Source organism: Cervus canadensis, chromosome 32, assembly GCF_019320065.1.
Source record: "Cervus canadensis isolate Bull #8, Minnesota chromosome 32, ASM1932006v1, whole genome shotgun sequence".
Classification (NCBI taxonomy): Eukaryota; Metazoa; Chordata; class Mammalia; order Artiodactyla; family Cervidae; genus Cervus; species Cervus canadensis.
Genome location: NC_057417.1, coordinates 30436888 through 30464271, shown reverse-complemented (window position 1 = coordinate 30464271; position 27384 = coordinate 30436888). Strand labels below are relative to the sequence as shown.

Genomic DNA, 27384 nt, shown 5'->3' with positions numbered 1-27384 from the left:
CATGGAGAACATCGGTACTTAAAAAAAAAAAAAAAAGACTCACTTTCATGTAGAAAAATATTTTGAACCTACTCATAAAACAGAGACTCACAGACATGAAACAAACTTATGGTTACTGGCAGAGAGGGATAGTTAGGGAGTTTGGGAAGGTCATGTACACACTGCTATATTTAAAATGAGTAACCAACAAGGACCTATTGTATAGCACATGGAACTCTCTCTGTTCAATGGTGTGGCAGCCTGGATGGGAGGGGAGTTCGGGGGAGAATGGGTACATGTATACGCATGGCTGAATCCCTTCACTATTCATCTGAAACTATCACATCGTTAATCAGCTATACCCCAATAGAAAATAAAAAGTTCAAAAGCAAAAAAAAAAAGGTTTGGTCCAAAAGTGCAGGCCCCCGAAGAGTGACAAGGGCAGAACTCTGACGGGTCACCTTCGCTCTTGCTGAAAGTGTGTTCTGGGGAGAGGGAGGTGCTCCTGACTCAGACCCTCCTCCTTCAGGGCAACAGGCTCTCAAAGGGCACCCTGAGAATAGTTGAACTCAGTCTGTCTTGGGTGTGATGCCAAAGGGCAATACAATCCATGATTACTGAAATACTCCAAAGAACATAGTTTCTGAAAGAGAGAGAAAGAGAAGGAGGGAAAGAGAGAAGGGAATAAAACGACTCATGAAGAAGCAGGTCAAAATGATGGCACTTTATTTCTGTGGATTCTTTGGTGTCGGACAAGGTGTGAGCTCTGTCTGAAGCTGTCCCCACAGACCAGACATCTGTAAGGTTTCTCTCCGGTGTGAGTTCTCTGGTGTTTAACGAGGGTCGCGCTCTGACTGAAGCGCCTCCCGCACACAGAACACCCGTAGGGCCTCTCCCCGGTGTGGATCTTCTGGTGTTTGGAGAGGTCGGAGCAGCGTTTGAAGCTCTTGTTGCACTCCTCACACGTGTAGGGTCGCTCCCCCTCGTGTGTCCTCTGGTGTCTAAAACGACCGGAGGTGCGGCAGGTCTCCCCGCACTCCTTACACGTGCAGCGCTTCTCCCTCAGGTGGGTTCTCTGATGCCGGCTGAGGTGTGAGCTCTGTCGGAAGCTGTCCCCACACTTGGGACAGGTGTAGGGCTTCTCTCCAGTGTGTGTCCGCTGGTGTTTAACGAGGGTCGCGCTCTGACTGAAGCGCCTCCCACACACAGGACACCCGTAGGGCCTCTCCCCGGTGTGGATTCGATGGTGTTTAAGGAGGTCGGAACGCTGTTTGAAGCTCTTTTCACAGGTGTCACATGTGTAAGGCCTTTCTTCATGGAACCACCTCTGAGTCTCAAACAGGCCCGAATGATGGCGATTTTCCTCACTGTCGAGAGATTCGTGAGGTTTCACCACATCTAACCTGTGCGGGCAGTTGTTCCCATATTCATCCGCAGTGACGGGTCTCCCTGCTGTTGGGATGTACTGACCAGGAACAAAGTCTGAACTCTCGGTGCTGGTCCTGAATTCATTGTTTTTGACATCTTCTTCGCTGGGACTGTTCCTGAGATCTGAGATGTGGGTGACTCCCTGATCTGCAGGAGAATCTTCACGTTTCAGCGATGAGGGGTCTCCCAAGGGCTTCTCTCCCCTGTCCTGCTGGGTGTCACCACACTCAGAAGATAGGGGAGCCTTCTCCTGAAATCCTTGTAGCTGCCCTGGAGGCTCCACTTCTTCTAGAATTTCTTGCTTTGGAATCAACTCTTTGCTCTCAATTCTGGTTTCCGAACCTGAAATATTAAAATGTGAGTTGCTGACATTTCATCCCCTGGCAGGAGTGATTAAGAAAGTACTAGCAGAGAAACAACCCCCCCAAAGCCCTTTTCATGTTCTCTATGAAACCACTCTTGAAGTTAAATTATTTTAATTAACCCGTCAAATGTGCTTACCTATACAAGTCCTGTTTCTTTCCTTTTATACTTGTGCCTGCACCCACCAACCCATCTCTCTTCCCCTAACCCCACTTCATAAGAACACAGGGAGAGACAGACAAGAATGACTGGCATAATACTCTGTGTAATGGTGAAAAACTAGAAGCCTTAACATCTGTTGACAGAATGGATAAGTGAATATTAGGATGAAATATATAGAGATGTTAAAAGGAATAAACTAGAGCTACATGTATCAACATGGATAAAAATCCCAAAAATGTGATGTGGAGAAAAAAGGCAAGGTGCAAAAGAACCATACAGTAATACAATGTATATATACCATTAAAACATGTCAAAATACTATATATGTTTACATGTTTATATATATTTATTTATAATACATACTCTCTGTGGCTACATGTATATGTAGAAAGAATATAAAACAAGCATAGAAATGGTAAATCAGGATATTGGTCACTTCTGGAGAAGGAGTGAGGGGATAGCTTTCGAGGGGGGTGCACAGAGCTTCAGCTGGTGCTATGGCTGTTAATATATGCACCATATGAAAAGCTGACTCTGTCACCTGACAACATAGAACAGAAAGGTCTTGCCTCAGTCACAAAAGGGGCTTGAAGGCTCTCAATCTCTGTGAATGGCAGCCCGGCCCAGGGATTTTCCGAAGCAAGCCCTCCACCAGTCATACCCAGCTGGAGACAGGCGGAGCCCAGCACTTACTTGGTGAGACTGAGTTCCCATGATCCTTTGGTGCACTCTCCCTGAAGAAGTGCTTCTGTGCTGGCCCCAGACGCTCCCACTCCTCCCAGGTTAGAGACACGGCCACATCCTGGACTGTCACCAACCCCTGTAACAACATGAGACCTCCCCTCAGCACCTGCCATCCCAGCATGGTGTCACCAGCAGTGCCGGCATGAGGCTGGATTCAGAGAAGAGACCACAGGCCCTGAGAAACCAAGTAATGACTGAGGGAGTCTTTATCAGTGAGCCTTGTACTGATGTGGGAGTTGCAAAGTGACCAAAGACAGAAGCGGGCATTCTCCTGCAACCCTGAAAAGCCTTTCTGTGGACTGTCTACACTCATTTGAGGGAAGAGCAAAATACTCCTTTGAGTTATATTGCTGTGATTTATTGGGCTTCCCAGGTGACGCTAGTGGTAAAGAATCTGCCTGCCAATGAAGGAGATGCAATAGACATGGGTTTGATTCCTGGACTGGGAAGATCCCCTGGAGAAGGAAGTGGTAACCCACAAGTATTCTTGCCTGGGAAATCCCATGGCCAAGAGGAGCGTGGCGGGCTACAGTCCATGGGGTCGCAAAGAGTCAGACACAACTGAGCACACATACACGCACTCTGATTTATCAAAACAGAAACCTGATATGGATTCAAAATACACAGGTTAACCGAAGTCCCCAGTTCCAATGCTGGCTCTCAGACACTGTTTCCTCTTGTGTGACATGGATACAAAGATCCATCTTCAGAGGAAGGTACCTCGCCAACAGGAGTAATTGTTTGTTTTCCCTGAGCCTCTCTCTCCTCTCCTTGTAAAGGAAAACCACCTTCCTGTGTGTCTCCTCTGCTCTCAGTACTCTGAATATTCACTACAACAATGTCACGTCTGACACCAGATGTGTGCATTTCCACAGGTCAAGCAGTTATGCGGCAGCAGCTGGTGGGCTTCCTACAGTTTAACAACTCTGACCCCACCGACCTGGCGGTGGTGTGAGATCCCACAGGTTAAGAGCTGTCTTACAAGACTGCTGCCCTCCTCCATACATCAATTCCAAGTCCACGCTGTCACCTATGTACCTGCTTTTGACCAACCAGCTATAGATTGGCGGTTTCCAAGACTCTTCTTTGAGTTCGATTAATTTGCTAGTGGCTCCAGAAGGCAAGACAATATTTTACATACTAGATTACCAGTTTATTATAAAAGAATATATGTCAGCAACACTCAGGTGGAAGAGATGCATTGGGCAAGGTCTGGGGAGGGGGGTGTCCTAAGCTCAGGAGCTTCTCTCCTTTTGGAGGTGGGATGGGGGCAGGGCTGTGTTACCCTCCCGCTTAAGTAGATGAGCTTACCAACTGGGAAGCTCTCTGAACCCCATAGTCTTGTGATTTTATGAAGGCTTCATCATGTAGGCAGGGTCAATTATTAACTCCATTTCCGGCCTCTCTTCTTGTTCTGCAGTATCATTATCAATTGAGGGAGGAAGGAGAAAGTCATTCAAACCGTTAAAAAGTAAAAGGATGCTCACATTCAAAGTAGTGGGGAACTCTGTCCTTATACATCCTTTAAGGACACTTTCCACCTTGACATCTCTCTTTCCCAAACAATCTAGTTAGATACGAGGGTGTTTTACACTGAGTAAACAATACTTCTGTGCCGGTTTTGCGCGGAAAGGTCTACAACTCAAGGACCTCTTCCTGGACGGATTTATTTGTCACCACTTCCTACAAAGGAAAGACTGTTTCTTTCATGCACATCCTAAAGTTCACGCAAAATGTAATAAGGAAGTAAAGAACTTCTGAAACCCATAGCATCCCTCACACATCCATCCCCACTCCCAGAACACTTTTACCTCTCACCTGGCGTGAGGTCCCAGCAGGCTCTCTCTGAAAAGACCGCACCAAGGCGGCCGCCTCGTCCCCGCTCTGCGGGCAGTGCTTCCGCACCCAGGCCTGGAGCTTCTGAGGCAGGATGGTCAGGAACTGCTCCAGCACCAGCAGTTCCAGGATCTGCTCTTTTGAGTGCACCTCGGGCCTCAGCCATCGACAACAAAGTTCCCTGAGCCGGCTCAGCGCCTCTTCGGGTCCGGCCACCTCCTGATAACGGAACTGCCTAAAATGACATCGGGAAGTTTCGGGATCCGGACAGTCCCCGCGCCGGTCGGAATCCCCACTTCCGGGGGAGTCTTCCTCCACTTTCACTGTCCGAAGTCCATCACCTAGGGCCAGAGGGGCGCCCCTGATTTGACTTGCGGTCCAGCTCCAACTCATCCTTCTCCCGCTCGTGCGCACTTTCCCGGAGTTCCACCTTCAGCTGAGGTGACAGCAAACCCAGCAAAAAGCCGCAGAACACATCCGATCTCCCCAAAGAAGCGGCTGCCGACTGTCGGGTCCTAAAAGGATCCCACCTCCCCGGGCCCCCTCCCAGACTCCTCCTACCCAGAAATCGCTCCCCTACCTAGAAGCTGTCAAATCCCGCGACAAAAAATTACCAACAGCCCGAGTCGGAAGTGCGTCACCGGCTCCCTGCGGTGCCCTCCCCTCGGGGCATTTCTGGGGCCTCTCTAGGCTCCTCGGAGGAGTGACTTGCGTCTCTGTGGTTTGTTATCATTACCTTTTCCAGAGGTACTCTTGGCTCACACGGTAAAGAATCCGCCTGCAATGAGGGAGGCCTGGGTTCAGTCCCTGGGTTGGGAAGATCTCCTGGAGGAGGGAACGGCTACCCAGCTCAGTATTCTGGCCTGGAGAATTCCATGGACAGAGGAGCCTGGCCGACTACCGTGCAGGGGGTCGCAAAGAGTAGGACACGAAGAGTCTTACACGACTGAGCGACTTTCACTTTCACCGTGTAGTGTGGAGCTTACAGTCCTTAAGGTTGCAGAACTAAAGGATATTCTTCCTTTAAAAATAAATGTCATTCCTTTTGAATTCTTGAAAATCTTTCATCTTTAGATTAAGTATGAGAAGGAATCTTATCATTGTTTCAAAGAGGGAAAAAAAAGAAACGAAAAATATCAAACCTGTGTTTCACTTGCATTCCTTTGTATGCAATAATAATCAAAATTTTGCAAAAAATCATTCAAAAGCAATCACATGCCTTAGCTTTGTAGCAACTTTCTTCTCAAAGTTGGCTCATTATCATGTTAAACATTTATACTAAGTTTGAGAATATATTTGTCAAATTATATGTCTTATGTTTTAAAAGTATGGTTCATATGATCGTAAAATAAATTTAAAATATAATTGTATATGAAAAATTGTATAGGTGATAAAAATATGTACCATTCAATTGTTTCTACGTTTAATAAACATCACTTTTATTTGAGAATAACCAAAAGAAAGAATGTCATTCTTAACAAATTATCTGTGAAGAAAATTGTATAAATTTGGTTTTAGGGAAAGTTAAAAGTTCCAATTGTACAATAAAGTGGTCATTGATCCATTGGTCACACTTAGGCAAGAAAGGTTTGTAGAGTGTCTTCCACATGTGAAGGCATCATAGTTGACACTACAGATGCAAAACTGGGAAGATATGTTCCCTGTCCTCAAGTTGCTCACAGTCTCCTCATGGAGACAGACACTTAAATTATAGGACAGTGTGGTAAATGCAATACTTTGAGGTGTATGTAGCATCTGTTTGGATAAGCAGAGATGTAAATAATCAACCATGCCTGATGGGGAGTGTACGGTAAAAGGCTTCACAGAAGAGATTAAGTTTAAAAAGTCCATGTGAAAAAAAAAAAAGTCCATGTGGACTGAAGACATATTTTAATTAAAAAATGGGTTAAATATATAGGCAATAGTCAGACACAACTAAAGCAACTTAGTACACGCATACTTTAGTTTAAAATTTACATTAAATCATCTGCATTATTTAAGAAATGAAGAATTATCTGAGCTACATATGTGTGTGTTCGTGCTCAGCTGTGTCTGACTCTTTGTGATCCCAAGAACTGTAGTCTGCCAGACTCCTCTGTCCGTGGGATTTTCAGGCAAGAATACTGGAGTGGGTTGCCATTTCCTTCTCTAGGGGATCTTCCCAACCCAGGGATAGAACCAGCGTCTGCTGCTTGGCAGGCAAGTTCTTTACCACTGAGCCACCAGGGAAGCTCTATATAAGTTACACTAAGGGAAATTCATTTAAAAACCGTTTGTTTAAGTACAATTAATGTCCTGATTTATGAATGCAAATTCCCAAGCAGGGTCAAGATTTCAAACAACATATTTATGGACTAAAGTTTAAATTATAAACTTTAAAAATTATTTCCAAAGTTTGTGCAAAAGCACAGGTAGTCAATTCCTACTTTGGGTTCTAGCAGTTGAAGTGACTGTACTATTCTGTTGTGATCTGTTTTGATTGGCCATTAATAGGACATGAAAAGGCAAGAGCAGATTTTTCAGGATTATTTTTTATGTTGAACATGAAAGTGTTAGTCGCTCAGTCCATGTAAATATAATCAAATATCTTATATAATGCACATACACGCATATAAACTACACCAGTGTGCCTGCTAGGTCATTTCAGTCCTGTCTGAATCTGTGACCCCATGAACTGTAGTCTGACAGGCTCCTCCATCCACAGAATTCTCCAGGCAAGAATACTGGAATGAGTTGCCAGTTTCTTCTCCAGGGGATCTTCCCCACCCAGGGATTGAACTCGGGTCTCCTGCATTGCAGGAAGATTCCTTACCGTCTGAACCACCAAGGAAGCCCAATTTTTATGTTAAAAATCACTTAAAGAGAAACAAATTCACTACTCTCAAGGCTCATCTTTGTCATTTTACAAATCTGGAGCAACATGTGATAATTTAATGAGATAACTTGTCAAATGTTTACATCTCATCTCCCTAGTCGGTTTGAAAGTCTCTGGAGGGCAGAAACTTTGCACAAGTCTACTTCTTCATCTGTGTGGGAACGCTATCATGATCTGGCAGGAAGTCAAAAGTTCTTTTCCCAGTATTGCAGGACAAGGCTTTGACTAGGATTAGGTTATCAAGGATGGCAAGGGAATTAGGACAGAATGCAAATTCACAAATAAAACTCTATGGCAAAAAAAAAAAAAAACAAAACTCTATGGTACAGGCAAATCTAGCTCCAGAAAATGTCTATCTATGTAACTAGTAATGGAATCCAGAAGAGAATATTACATATATGAAGACAGTACAAGCATTTTTCATCTTCTCCCAGTGAGAGGAGATGTATTCATAGGTCTTCTTTCCTGCTGATTACCAGTTTGGCCCCACTAGTTCCAGTGTCTGGGCTGTATGACTGGATTCTGATCATGATTAAGTGATTTGCTTAGCTCTTTTCTCCCTTTCTCCTGTAATGTAACTTTTGTCTTCACTTGCAGAACATCAAGTGCTTTCATCTGTTCCCACTGATATCACTGAATGATATATTTTTGTGTTCCCAATGCCTTGTCTGGTGCTTTTTTCTTTTTTTTTTTTTGCTTTTTTCATAGAAGTTAACTGAAGAAATGTCTCATCTTTTAAAAAAAATAATTAAGTGCAAGTAAATAAAGTGAGAAAAGGAAAACAAAGTAGGGATAAATAAGATAGAGCCAGGGATAGGCCGGGGTTAGAACCTACCCACTGTACACTCCTGTGTACTGACAAAAGATAGCCCATAGTTCTGCTCTGAGAAACCTCAGCAGCCAGTTCAAGAAGAAAACAAGATCAGTTACATGAGCAAACTATTATCATGGCTTAGGAGAAATCGAGCTATTCTTAGTATCAAGAGGGAAGAGAAATTTATAGTCATAAGGGTCGCAAAGAGTCGGACAGGACTGAAGCAACATAGTACTCAAGCACGCCTCCACCCCATATAAGATGCTTTAAAACAATATACCTCTGTCCCTCATTCCACGTTTTGGTTTGAGGGCTCCCGGTTTGCTAACTTTTTAGTGTGTGCACAGTAAGCTTTCACTAATTACTACTTCAGCGATTCAGTGGTTTCACGTCTTTTTTTCTTTTTTTTGGCCTTAACTTTTGACGATTCTAAATATAAAAAGTAAAACCATAAAAATACTACATTGCACAAACCGCAGTGTCAATTTAAGCCTCTCCAGCTATTAGTCTCTGGCGATAGTAGGAATTTTTTGCATTTTTTCATTCATAAGGTAGACCACGGCACGAGCAAGGCATTCTCAAAATCCCTGATTTGAGTGAAAATTCACAACGTACTATAAAAATATAACTCCTGGGAGTATCGAAGGATTTGCTGTTGTTCAGTCGCTTAAGTCGTATCCGTTTCTTTGCGACCCCAGGGACTGCAGCAAATCAGGTTTTCTTATCCTTCACGTCTCCCGGAGTTTGCTCAAACTCACGTCCGTTGAGTCGGTAATGCCATCCAACCATCTCGTCCTCCGTCGTCCCCTTCTCCTCCTGCCTTCAGGAGGATATATTAACTCAGAGTGGAGTCGGTGAGCATCATTCACTTCGTGACTTGTAAGACAGAGACTCTTGTCCTGTCTGTCGAGTAGCTTCGCAAATGGATACAAAATGAGACTACTAAAGATGGGACCCCCTCGGCTAGAGAAGCCCTGAAAATACCACTTCGTCCACTTCTCAAGAACGCGGATCTTCCGCCTTCTCTCTCCGCAGCCAGAAGACGAGTCTCTCCCTACACTCTCAGGCCTCCACTGGCGCCTCTGAGGAAACGCCTCTTTGGTTTTCCCGCACCGTGAGACTAAGGCTGCGAAGAGAGCCGCTGCCCGAATTGGCTGGAGGGAGTGGCCCGCGCGGTGCTTCTTGGGAGTTGTAGTCCTCCGAGCCGCTATGGGCTCCGGTCTGACGTTGGATGTTTCCGCCGGGTGAGCTGACCACTGCGGGAGGAGGTGGGTGTGTCTGGAGACGGGGTGAGGGGAGTGGCGAGTGGATTCGGGTGGAGAAACCGAAGGGTCCATTAAAGAGAAGTGAAGGTTGCCGGCTCGCACAAAGGTACAGACCTATTTCGAACTGCGGCGAAGAGCGCCGGGGGTGAGGGAGCGCAAGTTCCACGGCCAGACACTAGCAACTGTGGCCAAGCAAGCGCTCTGGACACCTAAGTTCCTGCCTTTGCCCCCATCCCAAGGATAGGGGCGGACTCGGACTGTTTAAACGGCTCTGGCATTGAGTGGGGGCAGAGAGTGGCAGTGTTTTCAACTCGGCTCTAGCGTTGAAGTATCTGCGTGTGGGTGGGCGGGGAACGGCCGTGTTGCTGGAGGTTGGACTGGGATCCATCTCCCAGCCGATTGGCCCACAGCCCTTCCGGGGGCGGGTCTTAGGGCGGAGCCTGGGGCGGGCACTTTCCTCCTGTGGCGAGGCAAGGACCTCCGGGATTCCTAGAGAGGACTCGGAAGTGCTCTCGTGGGGGGCGGGGGTGGGATTTCTGGCTCTACCCCGCTGGTCAGGAGCGCTTGGACGTGCTTACTTCCGGCGAGGAAGTGCTGCGAAGTGTCGGCTTCGGCTTTTATCTCCGTTTGTAAGAAGAAACCCGTCTTTCCCCACCCTTCGCTGCGGGAGCTTGGTCTTCCAGGAGAGCTCCCAGGGACGGGGGCGTTGAGCAAAAGGAATGGCCTTTGTGTCCAGACGAAGGTCCTGTCCCTAACCTTGACAGGGCTGGTTTCCGTGGCTCGGGGTCAGGGGCGATGGTGCGCAATCCAGGTGCAAAATCTGTATCTAAAACCCTGGTTCTCTTCGGGACCCATGAAATCTCCCGTTGGTCAGTCAAGCTCTTATGGCTTGAACGACAAGACCGTCTTTGATCACTGTAACGTTTTTGACCTCTGTTCCGACTTAAGTTTGGCTTGTGGTAGAGAGGAGGAGCGGCTGCGTCTGGACTAGTTAGTAAGTCGTCCTACTATTTATATGATATTCAGCGTTCTTCACCACTAAAATTGTATTTGTTGAGGCCGTAGGTCAGATTTTTATTGCTGTCTCTACACTTTTTAAATGTTAGAAATATTCTTTGTTGATCATTTTGTGGGTGGAGTGATGGCTGTTTTGTAATACACCTTGTAAAGTCAGTTACTCTGCTGCATGGTCATCTTTAGGATAGATGACCTCTTTGTCATCTCTTTGATAATAACGATTTCCAATATATCAGTAGGTTGCACAGTAATGAAAGTGTCCTTGAGAAGATCTCAGAGAGCAGAGAAACGGATTCGATCAGTGTAACCCAGCTTACGTGGAGCGAGATCCCGCTGAGTTGGAATGATAATGACAGGATCTGGGGAAGTTATAGACCTAGACCCTCCCTCCGAGTCTTCACCAGAGCAAGAAGACCTTCTGATAGTGAAGGTGGAAGAAGAAGATTGCACCTGGATGCAGGAGTACAGTCCGCCGGTGTTCGAGACTTTTTACCAGCGCTTCAAGCACTTCCAGTACCACGAGGCGTCAGGCCCCCGGGAGGCTCTCAGCCAACTCCGAGTGCTCTGCTGCGAGTGGCTGCGGCCGGAGCTACACACCAAGGAGCAGATCCTGGAGCTGCTGGTGCTCGAGCAGTTCCTGACCATCCTGCCTGAAGAGTTCCAGACCTGGGTGAGAGAGCATCACCCTGAAAGCGGAGAGGAGGCTGTGGCCGTGGTAGAAAATATACAAAGAGAACTAGAGGAACGTCAGCAACAGGTGAGTGAAAGAGAAGGCCTTAGAACAATGAGGAAGAAGAGGAAGAGAGTTAAGGAGCAGCTGAGCAGGGGTGAGGTCTTGAGCGCCCTGGTGCTTCATTCATATTCTTTTGTTCTCCTGGGATTAGGTCCACTGTGGAGATTTCCTGCCACTCCAGCAAAGAGAAGCAGTGTCCATGTGTTAATCTGGAGAAGAGAGTCTGCGATTTTGTTTGTTTTAAATTACCCTGTTTGTTTTTTGAGTGACATGATACAAAATGCAAAAAGTGCATAAGGTTGTAATGAAAAGTAAGTGCCCCTCCCACCCCTAATTCCCCAGCTGCCTGAGTTCTCACCAGAGGCAACCATTGTCCCATGATACTTGTCTGTCCTTACAGAGGTACACTGTATTCTGTATTAGTGTCCATGTGTATGATGTTTTAAAAAAAAACACAAATGTTTTTTGCATCACCTTCCACTTCTGCCTCTTGCTTTTTTTTCTTTTTTAAATGTATCTCCTGCTCTTTAAAAATTTTTTTATTTGGCTGTGTGGGGTCTTAATCCCGTGTTGAGCACATGGGATCTTTTAGTTGTGGTGTGTGGACTCTCTAGTTGTATGGTGTGGGCTCCAGATAGTGTGGGTTTAAGTAGTTGTGCCCCATCTTAGTTGCTCCTTGGCATGTGGGATCTTAGTTCCCAGACCAGGGATCGAACCCATGTCGCTTGCATTGCACGACATTCTTTAACCACTGGACCACAGGGAAGTCCCAGCTTTTTTTCTTATAGTGTATCCCGGCTTGTTCCATGTCAGTGCATAGAGTGCTGCCTCACTCTTTGAAACTGCATTGTGTTCCATTGTATGGATGTACAATAATTTAAGGCTATTTAAGTTGTTCCTTTCGATTGTCTCTGAATCTTTAACAAACTTTGCTGCCACGAATATCCTTTCCATTCATCATTAGTTGTAGAATCAAAACTGAGAAGTCAGTTGTTGGCACAGAGCCCATAAGCATTTGCAGTTTGGATAGCTGTTGACAGATTGCCCTCTGTAGAGGTTATACCAATTTATATCCCCGACAGCCATGTATCAGAGAAGTTTTTTGCTCAAAGCCTGGTATCACAGTGTTATCAAACTTTGAGATTGTTGCCAGTCTGAAAGACGCAGTATTCCATTTCTTTGCAAGTTTAACATGCATTTTTTTCTTACTATGAGTGAGCTTGATCACTGTACATTTTTTAAAAGGCTGTGCATATACCCTTTTCTGTGAACGCTCTGTTTATATTCACCTATTAGAAAAAGTAAGCACTGGGTCTGCCATCTGATTTGCAAGAGTCATTTCCTTCTTTTGTTGTTTGTCTTTGCTTATGGAGATTTTTTTGCTTTGCTGGTTTTTCTTTTTCCTTTTTATGCAGTCAGTTTAAATCTTAATTTATGATTTCCAGGTTTTGTATCATAGTTAGAAAGGCTGTCTCCACTACAGTATTATAAGAAACTTTTCTCATTGTTTCTTCTCCATTGTGTGTTTGTTATTGTTTTTGTTTGACCCTTTGAAATGATTGATCTGTCTGGAATTCATTTTGCAATGAGGTGTTTGCGGTGTTTATAGCTCAGTTTTTTTCCAGATGTCTATCCAGTTGTCCCAGCAGTCCCTTTTTTTCCTTGTCTGATTAAAATGTCATCTTTATTAAATACCAAATTTTTCCATGTATTTGGGTCCATTTCTGTTCTTTTAATTCTATTTTATTGTCTTACTGTCTGTTCACATATCAGTATTTTAATTATTTGAGCTCCGCAAAGTGTTTTGGTATTCAATAGGTCTGCGTTTCTCTCTTCCAAATTTTTTTTCCCAATATTTTGTTTTTTCCATGTGAACTTTAGAATACTTACCTTCTACCACCCCAAAAATCCTGTTGATATTTGTGTTGGGATGGCCTGAAATCAGATGTTAATTTAAGGGAGGATCTGTATCTTTTCATTGTTCTTCTTCTCCTCGTCCTTTGTCCTCTCTTACCCATTCTTGCTCATTTATCACCTGACTTTCTACTTCCCTCCTGTTCCCACATTCTCTGAAACTTTAATTTTTGTTTTTTGATAGCAAAGAAACAAAAATTATGGGATCCTGGGTCTATGAGAGTTTGAAGCTAGTTAGAGAAGCTGCCTCATTCTTCATAGCTATTGCCGTTCATTGTATGGGACCAGCCTCATTCTTCTTCTCTTCTGGGTCAGGGTGTTCCAGAACCTTCAGGTGTCAGTGTTCAGAGCATCCTCAGACTCTTAAGATCGTGGGCTGGCTCACTGCACGAGGCAAGGGGGCAGCAAAGGGGGCTACAGCAGACCCTCCGCCAGACCCTACAGCTGGGCTGAATGTTCGTCTTGCAGACAGGAGTGTTTGAATCTTTTTATTGCTTCTGCTAGGACAGGAAGTAAAGATTCCTGGTGCCATTTGGTTATTCCTTTGGTGCCTGAAATGGTAGAGTCCGCCTGCAATGCAGGAAACCTGGGTTCAATCCCTGGGTTGGGAAGATTCCCTGGAGAAGGGAATGGCTACCCACTCCAGTATTCTTGCCTGGAGAATGGCATGGACAGAGGATCCTGTTAGGCTACAGTCCATGGGGTCTTTAAGAGTCAGACAAGACTAAGTAACACTAACACTTTATAAAACTGACTTGCGGACAGACTTTACCCTACTCTTTTATAGTAGTAAATATTCAAAATCCTAGTTTAAAGCAAAAAGCATTTTTATTTATTTTAAAAATACTTACTTATTTGGCTGTGCTGGGTCTTAGCTGCGGCGCGTGAGATCTTTAATTGTGGCATGTGGCGTCTAGTTCCCTGGCCAGGGCTCAAACCTGGTCCCTGCATGCTGGGAGTGCGGAATTGTAACCACTGGACCACCAGCGAAGTGCCCCCAGAGCGTTTTTAAATGGAGAATTTACAGCAGGTATTCCACATCGACTTCTGTCGTTGCGACATGACCCCATCTGTGAAAGGAACACTCGGATCATTTCCTGGTGGGGATCAGTCGGGGATTTGAGGCCCAGAGGTGCGGGTTTTCCTAAGGGCCTGCTCAGCTCACTGTGTCTGCCTTTCTCCCTCCCTGCCCTCTGTATCCCCAACGTTGTTCCTCATCTTTATCTCCAGGTAGTTCTTGTCTCTGGCAAGCCTTTTCCCAGGCTGTATCCTCTGTCCCTCCTCCTGGGTTTCTCTGTCCTCTTCTCAGGGGACCTCTGGGGCTGCTTCGCTGCTCTGGGGCCCAGGTGCCCTTTGACCTACTTGGCATTTTCTTCACTTGTCCTGAGCAAGTCTAAGGAGACACGCACTTCCATGCAGAGTCATGTCTGCCACAACTGCGTTGCAGCTGCCTCTTTTTTTTCCCTTTCTTGTTTTTTTAAACTCTGCTTGTCCTCTCTGTCTTGGAGCAGCTTGGTTTTTTTTGTTTTTTTGTTTTTTTTAATTTTCTGGCTTTGCAACATGTAGGATTTTAGTTCCCTGACCAGAGGGTGAACCCTCACCCCCTGCATCGGAAGTGCAGAGTCTTAACCACTGGACCCCCAGGGAAGTCCCCAGCCATCTCTTAATATAATTCTTGTGCCGTGTTTTGTCAGGGCCAGGAGGGTTAAAATTGAAAGTGCTTTGAAACATAAGGGAGGGTGAGACACGGGGAGAGCAATTCTATCTCAAAACAGGATCTGATTACCTGCTTCGATGCCACTGAGCTAGTACTTTCCAGAAGAGGCAAATTGTAAAGAGACTGGCTATGGATATCCTAAGGTTGTGTAAGAGCAGAAAGATAGAGATAGATAGTCATGCACTAGCTTCAGTCTTGGCATTGGTCTGTCCTACTTGAACCTGGTCTTCTGGGTGTCTGAGTGTGACTTCTTGAGTTCTGTATTGATCTTTCCAAGCTCATTTCTCATTTTTCCCCACTTGACTAAACTTGGCCCACTCTGGCTTTCTGCCTGAGTGTCTTTGAGTATGTCACTCTGTCTGCCTGGGTCGCTCCTCACTTTTCTCCTGGCTGACTTCTTTCATCCTCCAGGTGTTGACTTCAGTGACCCGTCCTCAAAAAAGCCTTCGTTGGCCACCCAGTCTAACATTGATCTCATCTCTTCTGCCTCATGGCATCACATTCTTCTCCTTTCTTACATGTAACATAGTTTATAATTGTGTATTTATTTGTGTGTTGGTGTATTTAATGCAAGTCGTCTTCAATATAGACATGTTTATTCAGCCACTGTGTAATTATGGATGGTTGTAGACACACAGGTAATACTTGGGCAAGGAATGAATGAAAGAATAATGTGAACTTGCTAGACTCTTTCTTCAGTTCAGTTCAATTCAGTCTCTCAGTCGTGTCCGACTCTTTGCCTCCCCATAGACTGCAGCACGCCAGGCCTCCCTGTCCATCACCAACTCTCGGAGTTTACTCAAACTCATGTCTACTGAGTCAGTGATGCTGTCCAACCATCTTATCCTCTGTCGTCCCCTTCTCCTCCCGCCTTCAATCTTTCTCAGCATCAGGGTCTTTTAAAATGAATCAGTTCTTCCCATCAGGTGGCCAAAGTATTGGAGTTTCAGCTTCAACATCAGTCCTTCCAGTGAATATTCAGGACTGATTTCCTTTAGGATGGACTGGTTGGATCTGCTTGCAGTCTGAGGGACTCTCAAGAGTCTTCTCCAACACCACAGTTCAAAAGCATCAATTCTTAGGTGTTCAGCTTTCTTTATTTGTATGGATATAGCCACATCCATACATGACTACTGGAAAAATCATAGCCTTGACTAGACAGACCTTTGCTGGCAAAGTAATGTCTCTGCTTTTTAATATGCTGTTCTAAGTTCGTCATAACTTTTCTTCCAAAGAGTAAATGTCTTTTAATTTCATGGCTGCAGTCACCATCTGCAGTGATTTTGGACCCCCCAAAATTAAGTCTGTCACTGTTTCCACTCTTTCCCCATCTATTTTCCATGAAGTGATGGGACCAGATGCCATGATTTTCATTTTCTGAATGTTGAGCTTTAAGCCAACTTTTTCACTCTCCTCTTTTACTTTCATCAAGAAACTCTTTAGTTCTTTGCTTTCTGCCATAAGGGTGGTGTCATCTGCATATCTGACTCTTAGCCCTTCCTATAACTTGCTGATTAATGTGGTTATGATTGGCAGATTGTGGCGTGTCCTGAAGGGCTTCCTCCGAAGAGCGTGCCACCTGGAGCCGGGCCCGAGTCCTTCAGTCACCAGCTCCTGCCTGTGGACCCCCAGGCCGAACATGAGCCACAGGGGCCTCATCTTCTGGAGGAAGACGGTTAGAATCTGGGCTTCCATGGGATGGGTGTGGGTGCCCTGGCTGTGTGGGTAAGCTGTTCTTGTAGTGAGAGACTTGTGTCTCGGCAGGCTCTTCACAGTTAGCATCATCTGGAGGTTGGGAAGGGTGGGGGCAGCGAGTCGAGTCCTCGGTCAGCTTGGAGGCCGGCTGGGAGCTGTACTAACAACCAGCGCCACGCGAAACCTGTATTGCGGATGAAGACAAGTCTAAGTGCAAGTACTGTTAAAAGATCTAGAAGTCTTTTATGAAAGTATCATTGTGGTTTTGCAACTCTCCTTCATTCATTTTGTTGTCCTAAGGCTCACGTCGACAAAGCCCTCCAGTTCCTAACTGCACTTCTGGCTGTTCAGTCATTCATGTGATGTCTGATTTTAAGCTGTGTTTCACAAGGAGCTTTAGAGTAACTGACCTCTCTTTCTCTCCTTCAGTCCCTGTCACCCTCACCTCACTGTTACTAACCTCTATGAGACACGTCAAGGAGGAAAAGTTTACACCTAGTATCTCATTTAGGAGGATACATGTCCACAAGCCTGTCATCTCTAATCAGAATCTCTTGCTATGGGGTATATTTTCTTTTTTTATTTGGCCAAGCCCTGCTGCCTGCGGGATCCTTGTACTCCAACCAGGGATCGAACCCATGGCCCCTGCATTGGAAACACAGAGTCTTAACCACTGGACCATCAGGGAAGTCCCTGGATTTATTTTAGAATTTAGAATTTTTAAGATTTAGTAAGATGATCTGATTTATACACCATCCGGATTAGAGGTGGGACCCCATATTTGTTGTTGTTGTTGTTTAGTTGCTAAGTTGTGTCCAACTCTTGTGTTGCTGTCTTTTCTGCCCTGTTGGCCAGGCCCAGCCAGTTTGCTTATTCCGACAGAGAAGACTGGGTTGGGTGGTTGGTTTGACGCTCTGGGGCAGGCTGCACCCTCACGCCTTTGATGGCACCGCGGGCTAGTTTTCTGTCCCTGGGACTCATCTGGGCTTGAGAGGGCCAAGGTCATTTTCTTAAAAGCTAGAAACAGTGAGTTTCACAGGAACTTTAAAAAAATGAATGGACTTATTTAGGATGTAGTTATTCTAGTTATTCCAGTTATGTTGGAAAGTAGTCTGTACTCATAATGATTGCTTCGGGATAGACTGTGTTCATCCCTTTCTTTCATGCCTTGTTTTGACTCTAGCCACACTGCGGGGTTCAGGTCCGTCTCTGTTTCCGGCTTTCATCTCTAACCATTGTCTCCTCTGTTTTGGGTCTTTGCTCATCTTCCTAGTCCTTGGACACATGCAGGCTCCACATGCATATGTTAATACATCTCTAGGACCCGGGACGCCATAGGAAGGTCTGAGTCGTCAGGTGAAGGGTTGATAGCACGTGGATCTGTCCAGGTCAGGGTGCACGAGGCAGGTCCGGATGCCCCATGAATCTCAGACAAAGGAGCAGCGGAGGTGACAACAGAATGTCAGATGGTCACCAGCATCTGGAGACCAGACCCTCCAGGCGTTGCACGTGTGGGTCACTGTACTGCGAAGGCACCTTGATCCCACCTCGTTCCATCCCACCCCTCCTTCCAGAGTCACTTCCTGTGGAAAGGCTTTCCTGCTGCTCCCACCTCCTGCTGTCAACTCCACAGATGCCCCACCTCTGTTCCTGCCGGAACTCGGGTGAACCTTGAGGATAATGCTGTCTGCCCTCTGCTGGCATCAGACAGTGAGGTTTTGAAAGGCAAGATTTGCTTTATCAGCCTGTTCTTATAACACACAGAGTAGACTTACTCGTAGACAAACTAGGACGCAAACTAGTCGGTTGTCTATAAACCAACCACGGTCATGTTTTGTTTTTGTTTTTGTTTTCATTTATCTTTATTAGTCGGAGGCTAATTACTTCACAACACTGCAGTGGGTTTTGTCATACATTGACATCAATCAGCCCACGGTCATGTTTTGAGGGAGAGTGTGGACTAAGGCCTTGCTGATGATCCAACTATGGTCCCAAGAGCGGCAGTGCCAGCATCACCTTCGGACTTGTTAGAAATGCACAATACAGGGGCCACCCCAGTACTCCTGAGGCAGAATCTACCCTGTACCAAGACCCCCAGGTGATCTGTTTGCACCTTAAAGCTCGAGAAGGCCTGGGCTCTCGGCGGTGCTTCAGCTTCATGGAAGATGTGGGCCTGTGGAGATGCTTCGAGGTGATGAGATCTGACCTTGACAGGGCAGAGAGCATCCTTTCTAGGGGAATGGTCCCATCCCTGGTCAGCAGCGGGACCAGCCTGACCGCCTGATCACAGCAGGAAGCCTAGTGTTTTCAGGGGAAGGGTGAGCACGGGGTAGGTGTGGGGGCTCAGAGGAGAACGTCTTGACGGCCAAGCAAAAGAATGTGGCCTCAGTGCCACAGGGCACCATGGTGGTTTCTTGAGAAAAAGCAGAACATGATGGCATTTGGAACTAGGCAGAGATTCTCACTGACTCCTCTTTTTTCTCCCCTCTCAGCGCTTCCTGCTCTCCAAGTTTCCTCCCTTCCCCTGAAGGACAGCCAGGAGCTGACAGCCTCGCTCCTCTCCACTGGGTCCCAGGTGAGCGGCGTCCCTGTGCCCACTTCGAGGGACCCTCGTTGGCTCTTGGACACGTAGCTGCTTTAAGGCTGATTCTGTATCAGAGTTCTATCTCTTTAACCAGAGACAGGGCTCGTCTGGGTTTGTGTTCACTGTCTTTTCCTGTTCCACTCCCCCACCCTCCGTGAAGCACAGTCCCTCCCTTCTGAGCCTAGGGAATGGGGATTTAGTGGCGATCTCATGTTTCAGAAGTTGGTGAAAATTGAAGATGTGGCTGACGTGGCTGTGTCCTTCATCCTGGAAGAATGGGGACATTTGGACCAGTCCCAGAAGTCCCTCTATAGGGATGACCGGAAGGAGAATTATGGGAGTATGACTTCCCTGGGTAAGAATGATTTTGCTTGCGTGGTGTAGGACATCTTCATTTTATTATCCATAAAGAGTATTTCTAGCATATCTAGTGAAAGCATGCGTGTTACATTTATTTATTTAAAGTTTTTTATTGTATATTGGATATAGTTGGTTAACAGTGTTGTCTTAGTTTCAGGTGTACGGCACAGAGGTTGTTATACATGTATGCATGTAATTGCTATGACTGGTTATTTTGTTTTTCTGTGAGAGTAAATCAGCTTTCTCCGTCTCTCTTTTTTTTCTCTTATTCTACTTATTCTGATTATTTCCATCATAATAAGAGTATGATTGGAGTAGAAAACGGCAACCCACTCCAGTATTCTTGCCTGGAGAATCCCCATGGACAGAGCAGCCTGGCGGGCTAGAGTCCACGGTGTCGCAGAGTCTGACATGACTGAGCGACTAAGCACCGCATAGCACAAGCATGGGTGGCTAATTCACTCCATTACTATTCTCAGACCACTGGTACCGGCCTTATATTCGCCTTGGCATCTGCATTTCACATATCTCATCCCTTCTTGAATTTTGTACCCCAGATGAGATTTTTGAACCTATTTCTAAGCTAATGATCTTGGAAAGTAATATTTGGCTATGCTGCCTGGAGCAATTATAGAAAACCTCAGCACTATGGCAGATATTTTGAAGCTTATGGCTTGTAGCCTCTTTTGAATGAATTCTTTTGGAAGAGTCACTGTCAGGCACGCTGGTGGACTTTAGATGGAATCCATCCACTTATAAGCCCAAATTTCTTTTGAAAAGCATTATCCCACAGTGTCCAAGTGTTTAGTGCACTCACAGGCTTTTATTTAAAAAGGAACATTTTCTACTGCTCTTTCAGATTTTCTATTTCCTTTATTACTATTGATATATGTTTGTGTTTTCTTTGAGTTATTTGCACATGCCCTCTGCTTACTTGTCTGTTGGGATCTTAGTGGTAGTCTCAAGGAATTGCTTATGTAGTATAAATATTATATTTAATGCAAATTTCTTTCATTCCCTTCTTTTAAAACTAATTTCTTGGTCTAATTTGAGTCAGTATTGTTTTATCTTTTTCAATCACTTTATAGGTATTTAATGGGTTTCAGAGTTGCAGAACTTGGCACACTTCTGCTGCATATTATTCTCCAAGCTGTTTTGAATTCTTTTTTTTTTTTTTTTTTTTTCTAGTTAATTTATTCATTGTTTGGCTGTGCTGGGTCTTCCTTGCTGCGTAGGCGTTTCTCTAGTTGCTGCTCTCCAGTTGTGGTGTGCGGGCTTCGCACTGCAGTAGCTTCTCTCGTTGCAGAGCACAGGCTCGGGGTCACAGGCTGAATAGTTGTGGTGCACAGGCTTAGTTGCCCCGCGGCACGTGGGATCTTCCTGGACCAGGATCAAACACGGGATGCCAGACGGTGCCAGGGGCGTTTTATGTAATGTTTGAAAACAATTTTTCTCTTTATAAAAAATCTTTTTGGAAAGTTCTCAATGGACTATGATCTTTCTCTCTAGCCTTTAAAGAAACATTCCTGTTTTTTGTTAACCACTGAAAGTTTATCTTTGCACTCTATTAAATTTCCATGTTTTGAGTGAAATGCATGTTGCTGATCCAGTTACACGGGGAATGGACTGCAGCCTCTTTTTTTTGTTTGGACTGCAGCCTCTTAAGTGTGTCTATTCATCAACAACCACCAAGCAGTGACTTAGCTCTCAACAGTCGTAGGGCCTTTCCGGGTGTAGAAAGGATGCTTTTCTCCCTTGAGACTGATTCACACCAAACTGAGATTCTTTGGGGATTGAAAAAGCTGAGAGATCCTCTTTCTTCTCAGGGCTGTGAATGAACAGGAAGGGGAAGGTGAGGACTGGGTTAGTAACATCACCCAGCATCAGATTTTACTGAGAATATTTAACACAGCATAGGTGTTCACAAACAGCTACTGGACGGAAGTCCCATGTCAAGAGGAAGTCATTGTCCTTAAATGAAATGACTGCTCTCCCAGTCTCATCCCATTGATCCATTCCTGCCGGCTCTGTCTTCCCTTTCCTGCCTCAGTTTCCGACTTCACTGATCCTCATCCCATGCCTGTATTGTGAAGTCATTTTGCAGATGGCTTTACAAAGTCATTCCTTGCTTGCACTTGTTGGTTTCATGTAATTTTTCTCTATTCCTGAATCAGGGAGTAAACTTAACATTTCCATTTTCCCTCTTTCCTCTCAGATTATGAGTCCAGGAATGACAACGTGGAACTCACAATAAAGCACATTTCTGATGAAGCTGAATCATCCTGGATGACTTCAGGAGGCCCTGAGAGAACTGTTCCCTCGAGTCAGGAGTTTGGAGAAGTTAGCGACCTTCATGGCATGGTAGAAAGGTGGCAGGTCCACCCGCCAGGGGGGCGATCAAGGCAGACCCCTCCCCAGAAGAGAGAGCTCGGGGCCATCACCGACGTGACCCGGAAGCCACCCACCAGCGGCGAGAGGGGGCACAGGTGTAATGACTGCGGGAAGTTCTTCCTGCAGGCCTCCAACTTCATCCAGCACCGGCGAATCCACACGGGCGAGAAGCCCTTCAAGTGTGGCGAGTGCGGGAAGAGCTACAACCAGCGCGTGCACCTCACCCAGCACCAGCGCGTCCACACCGGCGAGAAGCCCTACACCTGCCAGGTGTGCGGCAAGGCCTTCCGCGTCAGCTCCCACCTCGTCCAGCATCACAGCGTGCACAGCGGCGAGCGGCCCTACGGCTGCCCCGAGTGCGGGAAGAGCTTCGGGCGCCACTCACACCTGATCGAGCACCTCAAGCGCCACTTCAGAGAGAAATCCCAAAGATGTAGGTGTGAGCAGTTGGTCTTCGGAGCGTAAACGAGGCAGGAATTGGTTTATCAGCTTAGAACTATTGGACAGATGGGTGGGGATGGTGGCAGCTGTAGTAGGCGGGGATGGAGAGTTACCCTCTGTTTTATTATCATTTGTACTGTATGTTTTTTTTTTTTTTAATATTTATTTGGCTGCTCTGGGTCTTAGTTGCGCATTTAAACTCTTTAGTTGCAGCATGTGGGATTTAGTTCCATGACCAGGGACCAAACCCTGGCCCCCTGTGTTGGGAGCACAGAGTCGCAGCCACTGGACCACCAGGGAACTCCCAACAACATTTCTTCTGGCTCATTTCTCTTTTTCCTGGCTCCTAACTGGATATTCTTCCAATTCCATATCCCCCTCACATTCCTTTGCCTCCCATTCCTCAGGCCTTCGTCAGTTCTCACCATCTAGCTGTGTATCTTTGTTCTGTCTCATTCTCTCCCTGACTCATGTTGGGGTGAGGATCCCTTCCACCTTTCCTACCGCCTCTCCCATGTCAGAATTCCTTTCTGTCTGTGTAGTAACAGTGTTTGGCGTTTCCCTTTGACTGCCTGTCCTCAGTCTTTCTCATCACCCTCCCAAGTAAGCGCTCTATTTATCTTGTTCACCAAACAGACACCAGAGCACCTACATGCTCCCCTCCTCCTTTGTTACTCCTGTTACATCATAGTTTCATCTGATTATCCATTTTTTCCTGATAGTTTCCTTTTCTTCCGTAAAAGGACTGATAACATTTTCATTTTCTCTTGACTTTTTCAGGTGGCAGTAGAAGAAGTAAGAATACAAAACTGAATGTCAAGAAGAAAATTTCAGAGTTTTCAGAAGCGGACATGGAACCCACAGGCAGACTCCAAAGAAATGTGTCTCCAGTTCAAGATTTTGGAGAAGGCCACGAGCACCAGGGCAAGTTGGAGAGAAAGCAGGGAATGCCCATGAAAGAGATACTAGGACAGCCCTCTTCAAAGAGGATGAATTTCAGCGAAGTCACCTATGCCCACAAAAAGCCCTCCACTGGAGAGAGACCCCATAAATGTAATGAATGCGGGAAGAGCTTTATTCAGAGCGCACATCTTATCCAGCATCAGCGGATACACACTGGGGAGAAACCGTTTAGGTGCGACGAGTGTGGGAAAAGCTACAATCAGCGTGTGCACCTCACTCAGCATCAGCGGGTGCACACGGGGGAGAAGCCTTACACCTGCCCCTTGTGCGGGAAAGCTTTCCGAGTGAGGTCTCACCTGGTCCAGCATCAGAGCGTGCACAGTGGGGAGAGGCCCTTTAAGTGTAACGAGTGTGGGAAGGGCTTTGGGAGACGGTCACACCTTGCTGGGCATCTGAGGCTTCACTCGAGAGAGAAGTCCCACCAGTGTCATGAATGCGGAGAAGTCTTTTTTCAGTACGTTAGCCTCATTGAACACCAGGTGCTCCACATGGGCCAGAAAAATGAACAGAATGGTGTTTGCGAGGAAGCATACAGCTGGAACTTAACGGTGATCGAAGATAAGAAGATTGAGTTGCAAGAGCAGCCTTATAAGTGCGACGTGTGTGGCGAAGCCTTTCATTATAGTTCAGACCTCATTCAGCATTACAGAACTCATACCGCAGAGAAAACCTATAAATGTAATCTGTGTGGAGAAAGCGTTGGCCAGTGTCCCCACATCAACCAATATCCTAAAAGCTATTGCAGCCTGAAAGCCCATCAGTGTAATGAATGTGGCAGAGGTTTTGCTCTGAAGTCACATCTCAATCAGCATCAGAGGATCCACACTGGTGAGAAACCCTTTCAGTGTAAAGAATGCGGCCTGAGTTTCAGTTGGAGTTGTAGCCTCTTTAAACATCTGAGAAGTCATGAGAGGACAGATCCCATAAAGACCTGAGGTGTCTAGAGGTTCCTATCATAGAACAGCTCTTACACAATTTTAGAGACGCCTTCCTGAAGAGTAACCCTATTCCTGTAACAAATGTAGTCACAACCTCAAGCATCTTCTTCAGCGTAGCCATCAAACCTACAGATATGTTGAGATCCTTTATTTAGAACTTAGGACACCGGAGCATCCACAGCAAGTACAGATCTGCTTTCCCAATGGGAAAGCTATCGTTTCCATCTTCATTCGCAAGAGTCTAGACAGGAGAGAAAAATACGGTGGGTGGGGGGGAAGCCTTCAGAAGGCTCTCATTCTTCACGTGAGTCTAAAAACATTGACACTGGGAGAAGCCTCATGAACTCGGTAGAAATAAGCTTCATTTGTAGCTTCTGCCTTGTTTGACAGCTTATCTATTCAGGGAATAGCACAGTGAAAGAGAGAAACTTCAGCATGATCTTGGTGTTGGTATCTCAGCAACGAACCTCAGCGGTAATGCCAGCCACTGGAATGCTCCAGGGGTCATTCCCATCTTGAGTATTTTAAACCCTTTGAAAAGAAATTGATTTTTAAAGTATTTATATCTGGGTGAAAATGAGGTTCAGAGGCTGGATGGTATGTGTTCTTGCTGCCTTATTCAGTCAACAACTTCTTCATGAAACACACTCTACCTTTTTGTTTTGTCTTTGATTCTCCTGGCACCATGGTTAGCTAGTAGAAAAAAAGTTACGTTTTAAATTCAGGAGAAACTGTGTTGGTCTGTCATGTCTTAGGGAGAGGGGAGTGGGACCTTAGGGGAATAAAGCAGACAGGCCAGGCTGTGGACTGGTGTTTATTCTGTTACCCACACAAATGAGGGTAACTTTGTCCATAGAAGGAGTTGGACCAAATTGAATTGAGAATTGAGTTGTGGTCCAAGCAATATGTGTGCCAACTCCCAGTTGCCCTGGAGTGGATCTCCCCAATAGGATAGTGGATAAAGAATGAATTTCTACTTGGGTTGCCACTGGATTAGAGAGTAAACATTCATAGAAGGAGGGAGGTCCGGGTCTGGTGCACCCTGCCTTTTGGAAAGGTCTTAGAAGGAGTGATGGGGGAAAGACGATGACATGGAAAAGAACGTTAACGCAAACCTGTTTGCTAGAGAAACGGTGAGAGGCTTTTGGGCACCACTGAAGTCCTGCTTCTGCTGATGGCCTGAATTACAATAAACACCTAATGAATACCTGTTGATTGTGTGTGTTATGCACTGGTGCCCGGGCCAGGCCCCCTTTGCCAGGCTGCCATACCTGTCTCCCAGCTGCTCTTGAGTTTTGGCCGCCAGATGCTCACAGCTCACCCAGTTCTCTGGAGGCTCAAGTAAAGAGAGCTGCTCCACCCAGGAGTCAGCTGCCTGCCCCACTCCCAGCCAATGACTGGTTGATACAGGGTTACAAAGGCTGATTCACTTGCCTCCAGGTGGGGAGCAGATGCAGTATGCTCCAGACCCACCCTTTGTGGATCAGGCAAGACTTTGGTTATTGCCTCCATCCATTCTCTTGTCCTCTGTGCTGTCTTATCCCCTCCTCCCCTTCCTGTCCTCAGCAAATCACGTGGGTCTGAATGCTTGTCTCAGGCTCTGCTTTAGGCAGAGACGTATGGTGCCATGAATTGTCCTATAAGAATGGACTGGCCACTCACCACGAGGCAACAAGGACTCGTCACCAATGGTGGGCGGAACCCTGGTAGTCCCAGTCATGTGGCGGCCATTCAGTTGGGAGACACTCACTTTGGTGAACTGGGATGGAATACAGATAGGAAGGGATACACCAATTTGGGTAAGTTTTGAGGAACAAAATGAAAATGATTGTGGATTTGAGTGGCTCTGGCTGAAAGCCACTGATTGAAGAGAGAAAATGACACTTGGGGCAAATATCCACCAACTTGATGTAATGTATGTCAGAGGGCCTCCTTGGAAGCATTTAAGGAGACTTGTCACCTACAAACAGAATCACAGAGCTAAAGGTGATAAGACTAAAGGTGATTTAAGACAATTGAGAACAACAAGTTCAGTAAAGCCTGGTGTTAATGTCCACCGTGCTTTAAACATCATGCTAAGTGCTTTATGTGGATCACCTCACTTAATCCTCACATTATGCGGTGGTTTCACTTAATAGCACTCTCATTTTACAGCTGGGAAAAACTTGACATTCAGAGTAGTTAATTCCCTTGCCCAAAGTCACACAGCCAATAAGTGGCAGAATGAGTATTTGAACCACGGTCACTTTGCCTCCAAAAGCTAAGCTCTTAAGCACCAAACTAGACTATGTCTTAGATGATTAAACATTACAAAGTGATGAAACTTCTTGTCAGTTTATGTGAAAAAGGTTTTGATCCAAATGGTAAAAACATTAATAGAATCTTGTAAAGGGTTTGATGGGACTGTCAAACTCAACCTTTGCGCAATGGAGGAATCACTGTTCAGTTGTAGACATGTGCATGCAACAAGTGCTTAATAACTGTGTTGAACTGGAGAGAACACTTCCTGGCAGCTTCCTTTCTGTATGAAACCCTTCCACTGATGGGTTCATTGCATCCCGAGGCAGCCTCTTCCCTTTAAAAACACCTCTGATTGCCAGAAACTCCTTAGTGAGCTGAAAACTCTGCCAATCTGCAGTCGTACATCTCTTAGTTGCAGAAAAAACTTAAGAGTTTTATGACTTGAATGTTGGTGAAGTTTTTTTTTTTTTGCTGCTACTCAATCATCACATCCATCATCATCTTACCTTGCAAACCTCCAAAAGTGAAGGGAAACAGACCACCATATTTTGTTTGGTCAGTTTGGGACAAGTTAGAACAATCTGGACCTGCATTCCAACTACATCAGTAAATGAGTGCATGGAGCACACAGGTTGAATTCTACAGAAATGTTTGCCACAGCGCTGGGGCAGGGAGGAAGACTGTGACTGATTCTGTCCAAGGTTTTTCGTTTTTCTGCAGAGAAGTATCAGAGCCACCTGAGTGTGACCAGGTCCGGGGCACCAGCTTTCGGTCCTTTCCCTGTAGAAGGAGCCACTGAAGCGGATACCGTGTGCTATTAACAGTTCTCAAAACTTACGAGCTGCACCTTCCACCCCATCAATTCCTCACTTCTTTCTCACTAGTGAGGACCTGCTTCTAGTTGTTCCTTAGACTGAGGAGGAG

At 45.8% G+C, this 27384-nt stretch overlaps 2 protein-coding genes across 7 annotated transcripts; one reads left to right on the top strand and one right to left on the bottom strand.

Moving 5' to 3' along the window:
• Positions 1 to 682: 682 nt before the first annotated feature.
• On the bottom strand, positions 683 to 9301 carry ZNF394 (zinc finger protein 394). Its single transcript, XM_043455032.1, has 4 exons — positions 8817 to 9301; positions 4495 to 5290; positions 2626 to 2752; positions 683 to 1749 (listed from the first exon to the last, which is right to left on the bottom strand). The coding sequence occupies exons 2-4, from the start codon at positions 4903 to 4905 to the stop codon at positions 689 to 691; spliced, it is 1599 nt and encodes a 532-aa protein (XP_043310967.1). The 5' UTR covers positions 4906 to 5290; positions 8817 to 9301; the 3' UTR covers positions 683 to 688.
• A 147-nt stretch (positions 9302 to 9448) lies between these two features.
• ZKSCAN5 (zinc finger with KRAB and SCAN domains 5) lies at positions 9449 to 25426 on the top strand. 6 transcript variants are annotated; one of them, XM_043455000.1, is made up of 7 exons: positions 9449 to 9469; positions 10723 to 11240; positions 16384 to 16522; positions 19035 to 19117; positions 19346 to 19481; positions 21702 to 22310; positions 23099 to 25426. In XM_043455000.1, the coding sequence occupies exons 2-7, from the start codon at positions 10827 to 10829 to the stop codon at positions 24214 to 24216; spliced, it is 2499 nt and encodes an 832-aa protein (XP_043310935.1). In that variant the 5' UTR covers positions 9449 to 9469; positions 10723 to 10826; the 3' UTR covers positions 24217 to 25426. The 6 variants fall into 6 exon arrangements, with proteins under 6 accessions (XP_043310935.1, XP_043310931.1, XP_043310934.1 ...); XM_043454996.1 differs by lacking the exon at positions 9449 to 9469 and adding an exon at positions 9481 to 9572 and having other exon boundaries at positions 10720 to 11240; XM_043454999.1 differs by lacking the exon at positions 9449 to 9469 and adding an exon at positions 9533 to 9572.
• The last annotated feature ends 1958 nt before the right edge of the window (positions 25427 to 27384 follow it).